Raw genomic sequence first — 12,979 nt, forward strand, 5'->3', positions numbered from 1 at the left:
CTAATTTAAAAAAAACTTTTTTGCTTATTTTTACTTTAATTTGCTTTTTTGATTAAAATAATCCAAAATTTTTGTACTTTCAATTTTATTTTTAATCCTTTAGATTATTTCAAGCCACTGAACACACATTATGTGAAAATCTAGATTACAATAACATAATTGGTGGGTTTTTTAATTTTATAACATGAAAAAATAAAGAGAATCATGAGCTTTCACAATTCACAGAACTACTTTCACATACTTTTGACGTTCTTCTACATATATTTTTATTTAAATTAGAAATTCATAGTTGTTTAGTTTTGTTGCTTTTTGTTTGAGGTAAAATTTATACATGAATATATCAAGTGTCCCATGTAACAAGTTTTAGCAAACACAGACACATGTGTAACCCAAACCTTCCTCAATATATAGGACATTTCCATCACCCTAGAAAGTCTACCATTGTTTTTAAGAATTGAAAATCTGTCTTCTTCTACAGTATTTGGTGTGGTGGTGCACGATGCTATATTTTTGGTGATTATAAAACTAAATTTCAACGTTTTTCCAACAAACATGGAAAATATGAAGATAGAATGCTAAAATTAGAAGACATCTCGGGAAAGCATCTAATCTAATCCTACAACTTTAAGACAATACCTAAAACAGTTTTATCAAACTCTTCAATATGAAAAGAGGACTGAACAAAGGGACTTTGTCATCTCTCTTGATAAGCATAGCAGAATGATTATTAGCTTTTTTTGGGGGGGTCACAGACCCTTTGGAAAATCTGTTGAAGAAGGTTCTAGTTACCTCTACTCCTTCTGCAGTCCCACCAAAGAGATGGCAAAATTATTTATTTTTAGCATAAAACATCAAGAAAAGAGAGAACAGAGAAGAGGGGACAGCAAAGACGGCAAGAAAATCTTGGAAGCTGGCAAGAAGACAGATGACATTGAGTGGGATTTGCTAACACTGAAAGGGAGGCACCAAGAACGCTGAAGGCAAGAATACAGGGTTAAAATGTTAAGTGTTTATTTTGGAGCCTTCATCCAACCACACAAACATGCAACTCCCTCCCCTCAACGTTGGCCAAAAATAGGAGGTTTATAACTGGAAGAAACTGAATTAGAATCTGGACCAGGAAATGCCAGATACATCCCAAAGGAGGGTGTGAGGCACTGGACAGCAGGAAGCTGAAGTCAAGGTAAGTCAGCCTGCTCTGCATCCTCAACCTCCTTCCAAGGTTTGCTCTGATAATACTCAGCTTGACTTTGAGCCCCAACACAGGAAACTTATGGCTTTTCCCTGGGAAAAGAACAACCAAGTGGAAAGATCTATCGATAGTGCTATTTGAGGTTTCACCAAGGCAACTGTCAGGTCCCTCTGCCCCATCACCACTAGACAAGCCCCACTACCTGCTCTGAGCTTCCCATCAGCTTTGTAGGACACCTCCCTCCATCCAATGAGTTAGCCAAGAATCACCATACAGTCAAGGAAAGCCTGTATTAAGGAAAGATAGACATCAACACAAACAAAAAAGTGCTGAGGGGTGTGGGGGGACAGAAACTAAGCAGGAAAAAGAAATTTTTAAAAGCTCTAATATCCCTTAGGGAAAAGAAGAAGGTCTTACATCAATGAAACAAGAGTAAGATGCTATAAAAATATCAGAGAATGAAAAGCAGTTCTTGGAAATTAAATATGTGATAGAAAAAAAAATTCAATACTAAAGTTAGAAGAAATCTTTGAGGAAATTTAAAACTCCAAAAAGCAAAAAACAAGGAAAATAGGACATAGGAGGGGACTGACTGAAGAGGTCCAACACTTGCTAAGAATTCCAGGGGAGGAAAAATGAGACAGTGGAGAAAAAGAATAAAAGAAAAGAAAATTTCCCAGAGTAAAAGACATGAATTTTCAGATTCAAAAGGCAGACCAAGTGTTCAAGATCATGAAGTGAAAAAAGACCCAAGCCAGGGCACATGATCCTGACACCATAAGAACACAAGGACGTAGAGACGATCTTAAAAGCTTTCAAAGCGGGGTGGGGGGGGGGGGGGTGCGCAGCCACAGGCCATACATACCAAGGATTATGAATCAGAATACATCAGATTTTCTCAACAGCAACACTAAAACCTACAAGACAACTGATTTTGAAGACACATTATTCCTAAGAGAGAATTCTTTCTGAGGAAAACTATCAATCAAGTGTGAGGACAGAATAAAGACATTTTCAGACATGCGAACTCTCAAAAAAATAAACCTTATATGCACCATATCTCAGCAAGCTACTGAAGAAGGTACTCCATCAATACAAGAGAAAAATAGAAGAGAAAAAACACAAGATCCAGGGAAGGGGTAAACTGATGCAGAAGAAAGGCAATGGCATTCTTCAGTCATTAACTCCAAGGCAAATAACAAAATGGTACGAGCAGAAAGAGTATGTTGGATGGCTTAGATGCACATATTTATGTTGTTATAGTAAAATGAGCACAGGCTATTTAACCAGAAACCAGGATACAACTACACAGAGAGGATGAAGGAAGATGATGAGGTGGGGTGGGGAAAAGAGGAGGCAGGGGGCATAACTGGAAGTTCATATACAATGTCTAAAACAGAAAAATCAAGAAAAATAGTATAAACATATTACTTAGAAATACAAATAGCTGGTTGAAAAAACAACTAAAAGAGTTTAAGTCCATGCCTTTGAGGTGTTGGAATTGGAACTGGGTAGAATGAGACAGGAGAGTGCTAGTTTTTAATCAGCATTTGTGGTTTTATATGATTTTTTAAACACATTTCTCAAGGTCATTCCTCGATCTTCTTGGAGTTCCTGGTCTCTGGGTTAACAACTCTAGCTATTAAATCCATTCTATTTCAAATCTTGGTTAAAATCTATCAGAATCTGATTTCTGATATTCTTCTCCTATCACCTTGGTTCTTTACTTCTCAGCTTTATCCCGTGTGTTTAATGGTTACTATGCAAACAGTTTAAAATACATTTTATGTCATACAACTCCCAACTAGGCTCCTGATCAAGAGAGTGGGAGATAAACTTAGAGTGTCAGGAAAGCTTGGCAAACTCCTTTCTAATTGGAAAAAGACCACTATGGCATTTCACACTAGGATATATACAATGTAATCCACTCACCCCTTTTTGTTTACTACATGGAAGGAAAATGAAAAGGAAGATAGAATTTCTGTGTGTATTTGGGGGTCGGGAAGATGGCATCAGGATGTGTGGAAAACAAACACAACAAAATTATTCCCTCAACTGAGTTCAGCCAAAGCTACAGACCTAAGAAGCTACAAGAACTTTTAATACTAATTTGCCCTGGGCCTTCGGCTTTTTGATTAGAAAGTCAGAGTTATGAAGAAATGTTCTTTTAAAGCTTGGGGTCGGGGGGGACACTAGCCAGCAGTAAAAGAAGAAACATGAAGAATCATGTGCTGAGCAAAAGTTGTCAGACATAAAAGAGTATATATTGTATGAAGTTCTAGAACAGGCAAAAAGAATGTAGAGTAATAGACAGGCTTAAAATCAGCAGCTGTTTGGAGCTGGATGGGGTGGGGGGTATTGCCTGCAAAGCAGAAGGGAACTCTCTGGGGTGATGGTAACACACTCAAGGATACATACATTTGCCAAAACTCACTGCATTGAACTGTACTCTAAAAAATAATGCATTTTATTGTATGTAAGCTATAGCTCAACAAATATGATTTTTAAAACAGGTTGGAGAGAAACAGGAGTATATCCATTAATGAATATGTAAGAAGGGTACCAGCTTACACCTAAACCTTTACTTCTCAAATGCCTGTTCTTTTAGAAATGCAGTGACAGCATCTTAATTACATTCTACTTAATTTATCAGCATAATTAAGATTGAAAAGTTACATTACTGTTTCTTCCTTAAATAAATTCATGAAGAGTCAAGCTTTTCAAATCATGACATCAAAACCCAAGAAATCCTTCCTCAAACCCAAGTTTCCTTTGCTTCCTAAGAATTCTAGCAACTTCAGTTGCTCCTAATCACCTGTTCAGCAATAGTAAAAATTTCCGTTTCAAGACTCACAGACATAGAGAACAGACTTATGGTTAGCAGCAGGTAAAGAAGGTGGGAAAAGATAAATTGGGAGTTTGGAATTTTCACCTCTTGGGGAGTGATGGAAATGTTAGCTATCTTGATTGTGGTGGTGGTTTCCTGAGTGTATACATCTATCAAAATTCATCAAATTGTACATCTGAAATATGTGTAGTTTACTGTACAGAATTTATATGACAATAAAGTTGTTTAAAAAAAGAATATCAGTTTCAATAAAAATGAACTTCAATAAACAAGTTAGTCTAATTAGAGACTTTTTAATTGGTGACTTTAAAAAGAGAGAGTAAGGCACACAGGGCCCAAGAGGTCATCGTGAATGGATACGGGAGATGATGCAGAAAGCAGGGAAACAGACTTCAGCAACTCTGCCTTGGGAAGTATCAAGAGAGGGAAATGAACGGGGGGCCTCTGAATAACACTGTGGGAGCATTTGACAGAGGAGGATGCTGATGGAGGCACAGGGCAGGTGGTGGAGGCCTTAACTCTAAAGTTGTAAAATCAGAAAAGCATTGAACTTGATCAAGGATAAGACAAGGGGAGGAGGAGAATGCCTTTGAGTGTGCGTATTATCTGTAATAAAGCACTATCAATGTGCAAGCACCTCATCAAAAACTGTACACTAGAAATAGCCTGTACAGTTCCCCATATGCAAGGGATGGTAAATGAAAATTAATGTAACAACCAACATTAATTCTAAAAGTACAAAATACCATATTTTCTCTTTTTTTGTAGTCAAAATAAATCTACATATAAGCATTTTTCATGGGTATCCTAAACACGTGACCAACACACTTTTTTTTTTTTCCCCATAGGCTTATATATAGAAAGTGCCTAGAGAGAATGAACTTCAGAAACACTACTCCATGTTTGGTTTAAAAGCCCTTTAAAGCTATGGATCATTTTTAAATTACCCTCAAACTTCTATTTCCTGTGCTTTTTGCCCCTTAGTTTTTTAGCTTCCATTCTAAGGTCTTAAATTCCCTGAGAGGTTCCACTCAACCCTTTCCAAAGGCAGTGCTTTCCTTCTGAGTTGCAGAGTCTGGATACAGTACACAAATTCAGATACAGTTAAACTTGATGAAAAGATTTCCTCATAGTTCTTGTGACCGCATCACGGCACTCCAGACTACTGTTCAGATTTTCAACTACAGTGTCTCATCATTGCTCTCAGTTTCACATGTCCATTTCTGGGCTTTTTCCCCTTTCTTATACAAGCAGCTAGGATTTTCTATCTTATATCCGGACTTAAATAACTTCTTACCAAAACCATGTTGTTCGACTCTGACTTTTTTTTTTATATTAAGGTTATTCTTCATTCTAATTCTACTGCTCAAGGTATATTTTCATATACAAAGTCACAACACTATCTGAGTTAAATGTTAAGTAATGGATGTTGTATTACTCAAGAATTAAGCCCTAATGAATTCTTCAATCATCACATATAGTTATTTCCAATTATAGGCAAGAAAAATGACTTAAGAGCTTGATCTAGCACCAAAAGAAGTGCCAAAATCAGGGCAAAATGTAAAGGGTTTATGCACACATCACAACAGAGACGAGCATCTATGTTTTCCCTTCAGCCTACCTGCTTCTATAATAAGCATTAGATGGATACTTAGTATCTTTAAAGAAATCTAATGTCATCTCATCTACCTAGTACAGGATGGAAGAAACACTCAAAATCAAATACTACCAAGAAGCATCACCTGTACAGCCAAAGCCTCCAACTTGTATCCACTCATATTCACCTATTTTGGTGGTGCTGCTGCAATACCAGTCATTATTATGAGACACACTGACGGAACCAACGGATTCTGAAGTTTTCTAACGTAACATCTCATCTGTATTCAACAGTAATAGGATAGCCCAAGTATTTTGCTTGTTATCCACATAACTGACCTGATCAATTGTACATGGTGTTTTATTTGCACATATTTTTTTAGTCTAGAAAAAATGCCAATTGGACTTGACTGGTGTCAAGAAGTTCGGAACATCTGGGAAGAGTCAGATTCATCTGTCAGCTCATATTATTCTCAAGGACGTAGATTCTGCCAATATAACATAAACCCGTCCATGAAACAAATTCCAAATACACATACCAAAATGGGAAATGTGAATAGTTTTGTGTTCAAGCTTTTAAAGGTAACAAAGCACAAATATGAATATCTCTCGTCTGCCCTGGCCCCCACTAAAATCTATTCTCATTATAGCAGCTAGAATAGCCCTTTTAAAATGTTAGACACCACATGTCATTCTTGGGCTCAAAACCTCACCACCATTTCCCATCATACCCAGAGTCAAAATCAAAGTCCTTACAGGGATCAAGACCCCACATCACCTTCTCCCTCTGCCACACCTCCTCTTCCCCGCACTCCTCTCTCTGGCCACTCTCCCCACTTCCCTCTGTGCTCCAGCCCCCTGTCCTCCTTGCTGCTTCCCCCAAATTCCAACCCTGTTCTTGCTTCAGGATCTTTCTGTACCTGATATTCCTTCTTCCTGAGGTGCTTTTCCAGACTCTCCCTCAGCTCCTTCAGGTGTTGGCTCAAATGTAACCACAGTGAAGCCTTTCCTGACCTCTCTATTCAAAACTCCCTATTCTTTTTCCTTGCCTTTTTTTCCCCAGTGCAGCATTTCTTACCATCTGTTATGCCCTCTTTTACTTATCTATTAATTTATAGCCTGTCTCCCTTGACTAGAATATAAACTCCACAAGGACAGGCATTTTTGTCTGTTTAATTCACCTCTATACCCCAAAACCTAGAGCAAAGCTCAGCACAAAACAGACACTTCTTACACAGAGACTAAATCAATGTTGCTAAATTCCACTTGTTTTCCTCTCTCCTCCCACTAGCATGTAAGCTCCACAAGGACAAGGACTGATATTTTCCATTATATGGAAATCTAAAAGTTCAGCACCTAGGACAGCACCAGGCACACAGCTGGCACTCAACAACTATTTGTTGAATGACTCATTACATTCTTTGACAGAAAGCAGGAAGAAAATTTCAACTCAGATCTACACATTCTCAACAACTTCCTTGGCTCTGAAATAATGTCATCCAATGATTATTGACTCCTCCCCATTTTTAATTTAGAAATATACGTACTTATATTTTGTATATAATCGAAAGTGCAATTAAAACCCAAAAATGACATGGAAAGATCAGTGAAGAAACAGTGGTTCCTTGGCAATAAGAAATGGACTTTCACTATAACTCAAAAGAAAAAAAAACAGAAATGGACTTTAACAGTACAAAATTATCAAATTATACAATGAAAAATTCACCTTCACTTTTCCCTAGTATCTTTCTTCTCCCCTTTATCAATTAAAGGCTTTTCTGAAAAGAAATTTACCCTTTTCTTTCTCTTGCCAATATTGAAGCTAATTCATAACAGTTTTGTGACATTTACTTTCTTGACAACTGTCTGATATAGTAAACAAAAAGCTTTCTTTTTCATTGTTTCCTTTTGCTGAAAACTCGGGCATCCTTAAAAATGAGGAGGGTGAAAAGACTGTGGCTGCTAAAACAAATGTGAAACCATCAAGATGAGACTCTCTTTTTCAGTGCCAGCAAACACTCTTTGTTTGGGCAAAGATGCTATCGACTCAAGAGTGATAGGGAATGAAGGCAGAAACCACTGCAGTGCTTCCCTTGAGATTAGGACAAAGTCTTTCCAGTCAAGCAGACTAATCGGAAAACACAAATACCAAAAGGTCCTTCACCCTTACTGTGATTACCCAAGGCAGAGCCAGAAGGTCAGCAGCTGTATACGTTCATTTTCTGTCCCCTCTCAAGCTTAGTATATTGGGTCAAAATGGACTACAGTTTACTTGAAATCTACAGCAGCTGATCTATAGCTTTACCTAGTTTCACAGATAAATCCATAGGATGAACTCACCATTTGTAAAGGCTAAGAATTATAGTACTGCCTTTGATAACGCCCAGTTAACTTTAAAATAGAAAGAGGCCAGCACATTGCTTTAAAAAAGGTTAAGAGTCTCCTAGTTGTGGAACTATACTCTTAAAGGCTGAATCTTGTAACAGCCTTCTTACAAGAGTAACTTACATATCTGCTTACCAGATTGTAATGTAAGGGTTAGAAGGCAGGGAAGAAAACGTGAGGATACCACAAGCACAGCCATTACCAGGCAGGTACCGTCCAGAAAATGCCTTAACCAATCGACTAGCACAGGGCAGTGCTGCAAATAGTCTATGCAGTGCTCTGGCCACAGAGGTGCTTGAAGGTCAGCTGCTGAGTGCTAAGGAGGGGACCAAGCATGGGGCTCTGCAGCTCTCGCCCCAAACAAGAGGGGAGTGGTATGTTGGGGTTCTGCAGAATGTCTCATTTACACCAAAGTGGGGGAATACTGTTTTCCAGATGTCTGAAACCCAGCAGCAAGGACCTCAGAGCAGAGACCAGGGTTCAGATCCTAAGTTTGCCAACTGAGGAACAGACATCATCATGCCTGGCAAGGAATCAGTGCTCAGTAAGTGGTAGCAATTGTTATTTATCAGACAGCAGTAATACCAGGTGTTAAAGGAGTGACCCTCGAAATACACAGCCAAGAACCATGTAACTATGATGTGACATTACATAACCTTTATTCAATTAGTGCATCCCTTGGCCAAAAATAAAAATACCTCTCATGAACCCACTTTATCCTTTAGGAGCTAAAGATGTGGCACTCAGGAACCAACAGGTTTTCAAAGACCAACCACAGAAGGAAGGAGGTGAAGAAGGAAGGAAGGAAAGAAGGACGGGACCAACAAGAGGGAAGAGAGGGGAGGAAGAGGGAAGGGAGAAAGAAAAAGAGTGAAAGAGACAAGGAACAGCTCCAAGATATGAAAGACAGTCACAAAATAAAAACTAATACATGATTGTCCCTACTAAAGAATGATATTCAAGAATTTCAGTATTTATAAATATTCCACTATATGTTTAAATAACTTGTAAATTAGATTTTCTTCACTATAATTACCAAGAATGTACCAGGATGGCAGAGAAACCACAACTTCAAATGGGGATGACATACTCAAAACCATTTTTTTTTTTTTTTACACATTTTCAACTACTACAGCAATATACACACATACAAAATGTGTGACGTGGGCCCTTTAAATCCATCTAATACACTATAATGAGAGCCTCCAACAGTAAGAGGCCCTGGAGTCTTAAAACAGCTTCCCTTTCAGGTTTACCTCAAGGTGAAGCCATCTCCTCTGTGTCCCATCACACTGCAGGGGAAAGTAATGGCAGAAACCAAAGATCAGACATAGGGGAGAAAAACAGCAAGGCCAAGATACCCACAGTCTTCCTCTTCACCTGCAGAACTCTTGAAAAGCATCAGTCTGAATCAATCGTTAAGGCCATTACCACTGCCAAGGCACCTCCCCAAGCTACAACCCCTGGACTAACTGAAGGTGCGACCATCACCAGACATCAGAGGCACGGAGGCTCACCTGCTTTATTTTGTTTCGGGAGTTAGTGATGCGCTCAGTGATGCTCTGGTACGTGCGAATGGCTGTGGTCAATTCTGTGTAGTGCTGCACGATCAGTTCATCCAGGTCGCGGTCACACTTCTCATAGGCTTCTTCCAGCCGCCCCTTCTCGTTTTCTCTGTCCTCAACATCATCACTGGTAGACAGGGTCCTGGTCAAGACAGAATGTATCAAGCTGAGTCAAATTTAAAACCAGAAAGTAGAAGAAAGATGAGGTAGTCAATGAGAGCACATGCATCTAACCAGGAAATGAAACAAGTTACTAAGAGAAAATACAAAACCACCCATATAGTCAATTCCAGTAGCAATCTAAGTGGATTTATTGGTGGTTGATCCAAGAAGTCTGTCCCTTCACTTTTCCCCTTGGCATAGTCAGGTACCAGGCAACATGAACTTGGCAAGAGTCTGGGCAGGTTTCAATTCGTTTGAGTGAATCCTAGTATTTCCAGTCTCCTTACCAGTGAGAGGTCTGGCCAATGAGACCTAAGGACTTCTAGGAAGAGTTTTCTTGCAGGGGAAGCAGGCCCATTTTCCCAACACTGGGTCTGGTTATACGAAGCTAAGATACTCAAACAAGTTAGCCATCTTACAACCCTGGAAGGGAAAGCCAAGAGAAATGCCAGCTACCGCCATTACGTCATTGGGCCATGGAAGCAGCCAACAGTCAGCTGCCTTATCTCTAGACTTCTTCTGGGAAGATAATAAATACCCATTTCTTAAGTCACTTTCACTTGGTCTTCTTTTTATGTACAGCCAAACACTATAAAACTGCTCCTATGCTGAGGAACCACTTTGCAAACAGTTCATTCAAATGACCTGAATTTGGTACAGAGCCCCCAGCGGCCTGGAAATCAGGTCACAGTAATTCTAAAACCCATTACAACGGCAATAATATCAGCTATACTACAAGACAGCCCCTGCATTTACCATTCTTCCAACAGTACTAACAAGACTGATACTAATCAACAATAAGCAGGGGATGAGATAGATACTTATTAAAAATCTTTCAATAACTTAGTTTGATACATGGGCCACAGATCTTTGTTTCCTCCTTTATCTTTCTTGGATAATTTTTTTTTAATTTAGCGTTATAATCAGTAACAAAGAAACCTTTTTCTCTTATCTGTTGGCTGCGGTAATTTAGAGTTTCATTAAATTCCCTCGGATTTGTCAGCTTATACATTCAGCGTACTTTGTTTCATTTATCTTTTTTAATTTAGGGAGGGGGTAGTTTAGGCTCTCAGTGATGGATGTAATCAATTATAAGTCCATCATTAGAACTGCTTTCAGAGATGGTCTGTCAGTGAATCAATCACATATCCACTTTTAGATTTTTGCTGGCAAAATACTGTAGAACAGTCTTCTCCAAACTGTCATTTAGAGTAAAAGATCTTAATTTGTGAGTCACATAATACATAAAACTTCATTTTCAATTTAGAGGGGGATTCAGCAGGCCAGTCTCTGACTGCAATCTAACCTCTAGAAAGAATTCTCTAAATGTGTTAGGGTAGTCAAGAGATGGGGTCCAGCATGAAATGGAGGTGGGGAGGGTGGGGACAGAAATTCAATGAAGGACTGCAGGGTACACTCAGAAAGGCAATGCAGTGGGAACCCCAAGACTTGAAGGAAGGCCTTTACCATGCCAGGTCCCGTGCCCACCTCTGTCAACTGGTGAGCCTATACCAGGCCATCACCAAGCTTAATTTCAGGTAGAAAATACCACACAAGCATTTGAGTAATACAGGTAATCAGAGTAGCAAACTTAGGGGGAGTCTGGTTTCAAGGATGGACCTACCAATATTACTTGCAATATTTGGGTCCTAGGTGGCTAAGCATGCCTTCCTGTTGTTTCTACAACACAAAACTTTGCTCTTTTCATCTGAAACCTTCCAGGCTATTGATCTTAAGTAAAGCACAATTAGAAAATAACTTCAAATTATCAAATAACTTCAATTTATCAACAGTCCCAAAGGGAAGAATTCCTAGATACTTAACTCTATTTCCCCCTTGTCACAGCAAACAGCCACAGACTTTTCAAAGCTACAGTGGATCAGTCTGCCATCTTTATGATGCTTTGCATAATTTCCTCTCCACCGCCATTTGTGGAAAGAAACATGCCCAACAGTCACACTGTTTATATCAACTACCACAACTACCATTAAGGAAAATGTCAGGCTGAAAGACAGGACACCTTCTTGGGCATCACCTGTCACTGTAACATATTACTACCGCATTAGGAATTATTCAGAAAACAGAAAGGGTTACTAAAATGAAGATGACATAGTAAATCGGGGCTATAAGGGGTGGGTTTCAGCTCCTATTTTCATTTTCAGAGACAATATTTATATAAGGAAATCGCCTGAGCCATGTTTGCCCCACATATGAAATTCACCCTCCTGATGTAAACTGGGCTGAGTGACATTTTGCCTTTAGTCAAAAATACTTACATTAGAGAACTCTGAGAGAACAAAACTGTTAAAAGGTTTGGGGGTTTTGTAATTAGAGAAAAGAAAAGCAGTGATAATAATAGCCACTAACATCTAGAGAGGCTGCACATTTTATAGATGGTTAGTCCTCAGAACAGCCCACTGGAGCAGGTCCTGTTAGCATCCTTCCTCTGCTTTTTACAGATGAAGCAGCTAAGATTTGAAGAGGGTACATTAATTTGCCCCACCTCACAATGAGGGTAAGGGGTAGTACCGTCTGTTTTTAGATTATGCTCCCAACGGGTGGGTAATGGCTCAGTGGCAGAATGTGTGCTTAGCATGCACGAGGTCCTGGGTTCAATCCCCAGTACCTTCATTAAAAAAAAATAATTTTTAAAATTAAAAAAAAAAAGATTACACTCCTAACTGATAGAGTCATGGGCTCTTGAACCGAAATGCCTAGACTAGAACCTTGGCTCCCCCATTTACTGCCCATATGACCTTGGTCAGGGTATCTCATTTTGCTCACCTATACAATGCGGGTAGTAAGTATACCTTCCTTACAGGGTTGTAGCTGAGAATTAAATGAGATCAGACAAAGCCCAGCCTATCAATAGCACTGGCGATGGTGGCTGGCTGTCACTGTTACAACAGCAGTAGTTACAGCGGTCCAGGCAGTGGCAGTTTTCCCAAATGTCATGGAAATGACACCCTTTGGAGACAAAAGGTTCAGATTCCATCAACCCCAAACACTAGATCATTTGGCCCTGGGCCTGGGTTTCGACCTCTCTTTCACCTTACTCCTCTCCTTAACGTCAAGAACTGTGAAGACTCTGAGATTTTATCCTACTTACAAGCTAACAAGTTAGCCTGCCACAGTGTCATGGATGTTTGTAGAAGTCACAAAACCTGGGTCGGAAGCTAAGGATTTAATTATTCATAGCACAGCAAGCAGCAGGAGCATCAGCCTATTTGT

The 12,979-nt window shown here is 39.3% G+C and overlaps 1 protein-coding gene across 5 annotated transcripts in view; it reads right to left on the minus strand.

Annotated features, from left to right (window-relative positions):
* Window positions 1-12,979, minus strand: part of EXOC4 (exocyst complex component 4) — a 698,015-nt gene that overhangs the window by 666,909 nt on the left and 18,127 nt on the right. For all 5 annotated transcript variants that reach the window (XM_010947518.3, XM_074367038.1, XM_074367039.1 and 2 more), the window contains exon 2: window positions 9,539-9,728. In XM_010947518.3, the coding sequence (XP_010945820.1) occupies window positions 9,539-9,728 (190 nt within the window). The remainder of the gene's footprint in view (window positions 1-9,538; window positions 9,729-12,979) is intronic.

Source organism: Camelus bactrianus, chromosome 7, assembly GCF_048773025.1.
Source record: "Camelus bactrianus isolate YW-2024 breed Bactrian camel chromosome 7, ASM4877302v1, whole genome shotgun sequence".
Lineage (NCBI taxonomy): Eukaryota > Metazoa > Chordata > Mammalia > Artiodactyla > Camelidae > Camelus > Camelus bactrianus.